The 8,922-nt window shown below is 35.2% G+C and overlaps 1 protein-coding gene across 1 annotated transcript; it reads left to right on the forward strand.

The window, feature by feature from the left end:
* The first annotated feature begins 3,983 nt into the window (after positions 1–3,983).
* LOC107788419 (uncharacterized protein At3g28850) lies at positions 3,984–6,415 on the forward strand. Its single transcript, XM_016610100.2, has one exon. It carries the CDS (start codon positions 4,913–4,915, stop codon positions 6,197–6,199), a length of 1,287 nt encoding a protein of 428 aa, XP_016465586.1. The 5' UTR covers positions 3,984–4,912; the 3' UTR covers positions 6,200–6,415.
* Positions 6,416–8,922: the final 2,507 nt, after the last annotated feature.

Raw genomic sequence — 8,922 nt, forward strand, 5'->3', positions numbered from 1 at the left:
TGCTGTGAAGGAGGACTGTCGTTGCAATGAGTTGGAAATTATCGCTCCTGATCTATCGGAGTGAGTGATCCTTCCCAAGGAAGGTTTTACATACTTTTTCACATATACCTTTACTTTGGGTGCGTTTTCTTTGAGCGGAGAGCTTGATTCCGTGATTATGGAGTTTTGCCTTTGCTACCAGGTATGTTCGGCACAGGTAAGTCCTTCAGTGTGGAGGACGATTGCCTGCCTCCAACGCTTGTGCCAAGAAATTGGAGAGGAGATAACCTTAGCTCATGTGATAAATCTTTATTCCCCCTAAATCTTCCGCGAGGAAATGATAAACCTTTGCAAGCATGGCCACCATGCTTTGTTGTCTAGTATGGATGATGACAACGATTGTGGGTGGATGGAACGGTTCGTTGCAGTCGCCACCAACGACATCATTCCGACAACGGCTTCATCCTTTCCTGTTGATTGGAACCGCACTCGTAAGTTCTTTGTATAATATTCCTCTTATTAGATATTTTTCTATAGCAGTATCATCTCTTCACCCTTCGCATGTTTTAGGAATTCGATGGCTCCCACCGGTGGTAGAAGGTTTGAACCTGTAGGTTCAGAAGATTTTGGATGTCACAACGCCCAAAACTCATTCGTGGAAAGAATTGGCCCTTAAATACGGGTGAAAGGCCAAAAATTATGGTAACTCTAATTTACCTTGCTTCTATTTTTGCATATGAAGAACTTAGTTGAACCCTTCTGACTTTGTTCACGGAATTAGGTCTACTTGTGGACTCTGTTGTTGTCCCCGAGGAGGATATTCTCGTTGATACAACGAGGCTACTACAAGAAGTACTTACTCAAACAGGTATCTCCGGAGCTGTTTCGGGTGCAAATATTTCTTTACGGAGTCCCCAGTCGGAGGATAAACAAATAAAGAAAAGGTATTCCTCTGTGACCGGGGAAAAGAATAAAAGGGTAAAGATTGCTGCCCTCAAGTCATCTCTGGTGGCGATGATAACTGGTCCTCCTTCCGGGCAAGTCATAGACACAGTGATGATCGATGAAGAATCTGGTGATGATGGAGCTTCTTTATATAGAAGGCGACGATCATCATCATCTCAATAAGATGCTCGACTTGTTGAGATAATTGCACCAACTGAAGACGACGTCTCAGCACTTTGGGGAGAATCTGATTTAATGGAATATGCCAACTCCCATTTTCGGGCCCCAATTATTGTAACCGGTGTTGCGGGGTTGAGTATCGCGTCCTCGCCGTCTTTGGTTGGCGATCATTCAACAACCGGTACTGCATTTGATGCAGCTGCTTCTCATTCTTCAATTCCATCAACTCCATCTCCACCTTCACCGACACCAACAACTACTACATCACTTCCATCTTCACCTAATATTCCACCAGCAGTTGCTATATCACCTCCACCGGCCACACCTGACCGTGAAGAAGGTGTTTCTATTCCACAGTCCCAAATTCATGGGAATTTGGGGCAAAATTATGCCGCCTCTTCTAGAGATCCACAAATGAGGAGGAACGTTACTCTTTCAATTTCTACCGGGTGCAACTTGTTGTCCTGGCCGATGGAGCTTGCTAATTATTTGAAGCCTTTGGCTTCAAAAAAGGACTGGAAAAAGATTCAGACACTATCGGGAGAGTGCTTGTTGAACAATGTCATGCACAATGCTGCAACGGTACGTTCTTTTCTTCCTTCATCACTTCTTGTACTTTAGTATGAATGTATTCTAAGTTTTACTTCTTCTTGTTTTGTAGGTCAACTTTCTTGCTTCTGAGGGACTTCTAAGGTTGATTCGTGAGTAGGAAGAACTTACTTCTTAACGGGATCAGCTTTTGGCGGAATGGTACCCGACCATCTTGGATTCCACGTGTCCTCCTTTTAGTCAGTCACGTGTCATATCATATTTTACCCTATACAATCTTACCCTCTGCATTTGTGTAGCTAAAAAAGAAAAGAAAACCTAGAAATGATCAAATATGCCATGATCAACGTAAAGTTAATAGTATATGCTGTGATAACAATATATATGTTTAATTTTTTTCATTATTATCTATTGAAACTGTCGACTATGTACATTAACCTCGCCTAAAGTCTTACTATAAAACTATGAACAATAAAGTTTAATGATATGTGATACAAATGTTGTACAAAACCATTTTTGTAATTTTATTGAGTTTCGCCGAAGTCAAATATATCATAATGGGCATCTTTGCCTTTGAAGCTTCAGCGATTTTGACTTCACAAAATTCTGAAAGCTTAAAAGCTAAAAGAGAAATTTATTTTCTTGAAAAATAAAGCATACGACATTTTCTTAGTAAAATGGTACAAGTATAAATTAACTTGTCACTTCATTTAGAGAAGGAACTAATGAACAGATTATATTGCTTCGTTTGCCAAAAAATAACATCAACGGCAAGGGTAGTCTATCGCTGGGTACTTATTGTTGGATGGTCCACCACGGGTTTTGAGGTTCAAAATCATCAAACATTGACAAAGATATTATTAATATTAGCTTAAAAATCTCAAAGGTGTAGAGATTAAATCAGAACTTAAAATTAATGTGTTTAATATAATAATTTAAAATTAATGAGTTCAAATATAATAATAATTCAAATTTAATTTTTAAAATTTTTTTATTATATTTATGCTCCATATTAAAATACTAAATTCACTTTTGGTACTATAAAAGAGTAAAATTTGTTCAGTTGGTAAAAGCACCTCCACTCATGACTGTTAGGTCCTGGGTTTGAGTTATGTTGGAGTGGAAGCGTGAAAACATAGTTAATTTTCCTAACTTAGGAGTGGTTAAAACAAAAGGAGAGGGGCGCGCGTGTAGTTAACTGTGATGTTAAATGATGGCATTTCAATTTCGGATCAATGGCTTGTCTCCACATTTGCTATTGAATCCACATTGTCTCTTTCCACCGTAATTAGCCAGCACTGTCGCTACTCGCTTCATTTTCAAGGCCCCCAAAAAGTTGGTTCGCCTTTAATTAGCATCGAAGGTAAAAATCACGAATTTACTAACTTAGTGAAAATTCAGAGATTCTGAAGTAATTTCTACTTACGGCCTACTGCTCCATACGTCTGGTAATTTCTTGAAGACACCAAATGTTTTATTAATCTATTTATCGGATCGAAATTGAAATGAAACCACTTTTTCCAGGATATAGAGAGGAGAAGTTACTCAAGCCAACACACAATTGAAAGACTAGAAATAAAGTGGACGGTGTCAATTGATTTTGTGGCCCATTACAAAATTATATTTAGTTTTATAATCTCATCTTTTTTTATACATGAGATATTTATTTTTATATATAACTAATCTTTCCTTTACACGTGAGAGATCTAAAAAAAATATTTTTTCATAAATTCAATATTGCAAAAACATTGCAAAAAGGCCACGAAGGCCTAACCCCCCCCTCCCCCCCCCAAAAAAAATATATATATATATACTTGGTATTGAACTTTGCTGAACTATACTCCATTGTTCAAGTTAATGTGACAGTAATTTAACTTAGTATTAAATTTTTTAAATAAAAAAAAATTATAATTTTCAAACTTAAAATCTTAAATATGTATGATTATTAATGTTTTTAAAATTGTGGTCTTAAATTTGTTATAACATTTGTGTAGATATAAAAACATCTCATTAAGAAAAATGAGAAAATTTGAAGTTAAATTATTTTTAAATATAAAAATATTTTATTTATTTTTACACAATCTAATAAGGAAATAAAGTCACATAAATGGAAAAGAATGGAGTTTTAAATTACCTTATGCTAATGATACTAATTTAGAATTATAAAATACTGTAATTAATGAAATAATATACTAAGCTGACCTTAATTAGAATTACATAAGTGTATTAAAATGAGATACACTTTCATTAGTTTGAAAAATAGAAGACAGATGTATGCAAGTTTGTACGTTATATTTTCCCCTTCGAAGGCTCAAATACTCTCCTTCCCCTCAATCTGATTTCCCAAACCACCCAAATCCCCTTTATTTTTCACTCCTTAATAGTTCATAGCAGCCATTTTCTGCTCCACCAAAAACACCAGCCTTCTTATACGCAAAACAAAAAGGTTGACAGTTTCTACCACTCGTCTTGCCACTGACGGGGTCGTTTTAGAGTTTTGTCCATTCTGTTGCTGGCCTTTTCGATTGAGACATAAATCTTTCTATAGAAAGATAAACAGAAAGAGTGGGGAAAGGAGAAAGAAATGTGATGGAACTGCTGAAAGGGTCTTTCTCCGCCCTCTTCTTTTGACTTCCATTTTTCTCTTACCCCTTTTTTCCTTCCTTTTTATCAACTTTTCTTCTCTTTCTTTTAGTTTTGGCATCGCCTGAGTTGGAGGTTTTTGGGGGTCCTTTGCTGATCTTATTCATCCTCCGATCATTGCGAAATTTTCGATTTTCTATCGTATGATATAAGTTAAGGTTTTAATTGAGGGCATTGTCTTTTGTTGAGATTTTTCTTTTTTTGTCGGCACATCAATTATGATTTTATCCGAACTTCTTTTTAAGTTAGAAAAAAAAATCAAAAGATTTGATTTGTGAGGCTTTCCATTTTATGCCTGTTTTGCAGGGAGAACAGAAGCTTCCATTTTCTCTCTCTCTCACTCATCGGTTGCAGGGATTCTCTTCTCTTCAATTTTAATTTTAATTTCAGTGCTATTTATTTCTATTTTCCTCGAATTCTTAAATTTTCCAATCCCTCGATTTGGTTGCTTAATCTTGGAATCTCTACCCAATTCCATTATACCACCCACCTCAATCACCTGAGAATGTTCCTCTAATCTCTTCTTCCCACATAAAAATACTCATTTGATTGAATTCTTTAGCCGACCTCTTCGGCGCTAGAGTATTCTTTTGCTTTCTCCAAATCAGTTTCAATAATGGGTTGTGCAACTTCAAAGCCAAAAGTATGCCACAAGTGCCGAGCCCCATGTTCACCGGTGCGCCGGAGCTACTCAATGCACGACGACAGCTACCACCATCTGGTGGCGCTCACTTCCTCCACGTTAGGATCTCTGAAGCTCGATCCACTCAACCAGAGTCAATCTATAAAAGACGATCGATCTTCTTTTGGCCATTATGATAATGATGAAGTTATGAAGAGTTGCAAAGAAGAGTTCGCTATGGGTTTAATTGAGGCAAAAACATGGTCTCAAATGATCAATGAGAAAATCCCAAAAGTAATTCCCAAAACCCCCATTAGAACTCCACCTGGCGAACCAGAAACTATCAATACTTGGGAATTAATGGAAGGTCTTGAAGATAGCAGTCCGCTAAAACTTTCTCACCACGTCCGCAGCTTTTCTTTTCATGTTTCTCCTAATCCAGTTCCTTCTCTATACGATCTGCCTACACCCAGAGTGAAAGATCACATTGAAGGATCTCCAAAGCCATTGTGGGAGGAGATAACTGAAGATGAAACGAACTCAAATTCAAACGACACGTCTATCGTCTCTGAGTTTGATCCTGAAGTAATTTCTACTTTAAGAAAAGCATTAGAAGATCTCCCGCCCGCAAATCCATTTCACCTTAAAGCATTAATTAGTGAAAATCTCCAGGTGTCAGCCGACAAGGAAGATTCGTTCGAGAAAACGGATATCATAACGGATGTGAAGAAAGTAAATGGGGAAGTAACAGAGAACAAGGTTTGTAAAGATAAACTAGTTGTTTATTTCACGAGCCTAAGAGGCGTGAGGAAAACATACGAGGATTGTTGTCATGTTCGTGTGATATTAAAGGGACTAGGTGTGAAAATCGACGAGAGAGATGTATCGATGCATTCGGGGTTTAAAGAAGAGCTGAAAGAATTACTGGGAAATGAATACAGTAGAGGGGGATTGCCTAGGATATTTTTGGGGAAAAAATATACAGGTGGAGCTGATGAAATAAGGCGAATGAACGAGGATGGGAAACTCGAGAAGTTTGTAGAGAATTGTGAAAGAGTTGAGGATGGTGCTGGATATGGAGGTTGTAATTGTGAGGCCTGTGGAGATGTTAGATTTGTACCATGTGAGACATGCTCGGGGAGCTGTAAAATATATTATGAAGCAGATTATGAAGAAGATGAAGAAAATGACGAATTGGATGAAGATGAATATGGCTTCCAACGATGTCCAGATTGCAATGAGAATGGGCTAATTCGATGTCCAATTTGTTGTGATTATTAAGGTTGATTAAAAAATTTCTTGGTCCTTTTGGATTAATTGTTTCTCTTTTTTTGAGATGATGCTTGTTGTACAGTGAGGAGTTTTGATTGAACTAATATAGTCAATAGTGTGAAAAGCCATAAATCCAAGCTCTGGAGTTGTGGTGTAAGAGTCTCATGTAATACATTTTCCAGGTAAAACGAGAAGGCTATACAATTTTGAAATTTTCCTGTTTGTGAAGTAATTTATGTAATTCATATCAGATACTGTATTAGATATGTTGGATTTCGGCAATGTGAAATTTTACAATTTAAATTAGTAAGTTTAAAATACGATTATTCTATTTCTTTGTAATAATGTTCCACTTAATACAGATATAATACATTCTTTTTAAAACTTAACTATATAGACAACTCGAATTGAAATGAACTGGTGCACTTGTACCCACTTCTTTGAATATGCATCCGTCGGCCGACGAAATTTAAATGCCTTGGGGTTCTATTTATTTCAATAACTGCATTTCAAAAAATGGAGTCTCTGTTCCAGTCTTTGATCAACCGCGTATCAAAATATGGGAAAATATTTTGTGGTCATACTACTGCTACTGATATCTTTGAATTTTATAAAATGTCCACAATTATAGCTAAGCTGTTTTGGCCACAATTAAGCTGGTTCTTCAAAATTCAAAAATCAAAAGAATTTAGTATTAGAGACCGAGTTACCGTTTAGGCTCAATATTTAAAAAATAAATCGTTTATAAGGCAATTACAAGTAAATTTTTATGACAAATATTAATTTATAAGTCGATAAAAATAGTACCTAACATGTAATATCTTAAACTATACTTTCGGGAAAGATCTTTTATACTATCAATCTGTCTAATTTAAATTCTCGGAAAGGTATTCTCTACTTCTCTTTTTGCCCTTTCCCTATCATAGGCCTGCCCTTTTATAAAAAAGATTTTTTTATGAAAAAATAATAAGAAAAAAGAATTAAGGATGTTGATAGACAGATTCATAGGTCTCCACTCCGAATACAAAAAAATAAAGAAAGAAAAAAGATTGGAAAGCATCAAATCTGGGTTGTTGACAACTTTGTTTATTAAGTAATTTATTCATTTGATGTGCCACAAGTCGCAAGTAGTTAAGCTTAATCATTCTCCGTGACGGCGTCTACCTTTTCCCCTCTAACACGGACTATTTACTTTTCATTTGCTTAGTTTTCAACAGAATGAGCTTAGAGTAACATAATTAGAATTTACACATTGGATAAATTTACTTGAAGAAAGTTCTGGTCTACGTTGGTATATGTAAAGTGATTAATTAAAAAGTCTTTTGCCATCGCTTTAGAGTCATTCTAATATATAGGAATTCGTAGTTAATTTTAAAAAGGGGTGTGGCAGACCACAAAGCTTTTAGACCAATGACTAATTCATTGTCAAAGAGGGGGACAGGGCAACCTTGAAGAAACAGATTTTAATCTGGTTGGTTGAGTGGGTATGATTAGGACATTCATCCTTCATAAATATATGAAACTGAATTTGCTCCTTTTGCCCTTTTACATGGACTTACTAATTAGAATATTGCAAGAAGGGGGAAAAGAAAAATATTTAAACCATAAAAAAGGGGCATGATCGTCCAAATATGATTGTGCATAATATTGTAATATCGAGTTATCGTACTGAAATCAAAAATTTTGGTATTTGATATTATATTTGGTTTAAGTTTTTTAGAAATTTAACATTAGGTATGGTGTTTGGTATTTTAAAAAATATCAAATATATACTAAGTTACACAATACATATGGCAAGTTAGGAATTGGAGGATTTTTAGGAATACCAATATAAATAGAGATTGTGATAATGCACATTTACAAAAGGAGACTAGAATTAAGCTAAAGAGTATACAAAATACAAGAAGAGCTCATAAATGTCTATATTTGTTTTCCATAATATGTAACTAGATTGTGTGTTTGGTTCCTGATACATAGAAGATTACTGCACTCTTCTTAGAAGGTGGTTACAGACTTGCAGTAATAGGTGCTCTTTAAATGTATAAAATTTGATGTTAATCGTAATATTTTACAATTATTACGGAAAGAAAAATCTTTCTATAGTATATTAATTACACTAATAACATAAATATTGCATTACATTTACAATTGATATGAGTTAAATTCAAACAGAGGAAGCACTAGTTACAAATTACCGATGCCGGATTGTGGAACAAGGTCCACACGCTAGTTCGTACTTCATTTCCAATCACGTCTTCCGCGTCACAACAGGTGGCAAACGGGCGGGTCAAAAATGGATAAATACAAAAATGAATAAATTATCTGATCCGGCCTATATTTAATAAGAAAAAAAATATGTTAACGACAGATAATATGAATATTCATATTATTAATGATTTCTTGAATATGATCACTTTTGAGAGAATTCCTAGTTTTCCAAACTTGAGGAGCCCCTGATTTGAGAATTTACGAATGTAAAAGTTAAACCCATTGGTTATCTATTAGTTATCCATTTTTTAAGTGGACGATATGGTTCTTATCCATATTTGACCAGTTTTTAAAAAGTTTATAATCCAACCCATTTTTTGAAGGATAATATCGGTGAATAACTATTTTCTTTTATCTATTTTGCTAGGGGTGTCAATGGTTCGGTTCGGCCGGTTATTTTATAAAATCTATACCATACCAATTTTTCGGTTATTCTATTTTATATAACCAAAATTAGAATTTTT

Source organism: Nicotiana tabacum, chromosome 17, assembly GCF_000715075.1.
Source record: "Nicotiana tabacum cultivar K326 chromosome 17, ASM71507v2, whole genome shotgun sequence".
NCBI lineage: Eukaryota > Viridiplantae > Streptophyta > Magnoliopsida > Solanales > Solanaceae > Nicotiana > Nicotiana tabacum.

Coding starts and splice junctions, on each gene's coding strand:
- LOC107788419 (XM_016610100.2), top strand. CDS start 4,913: ATGGGTTGTGCAACTTCAAAGCCAAAAGTATGCCACAAGTGCCGAGCC.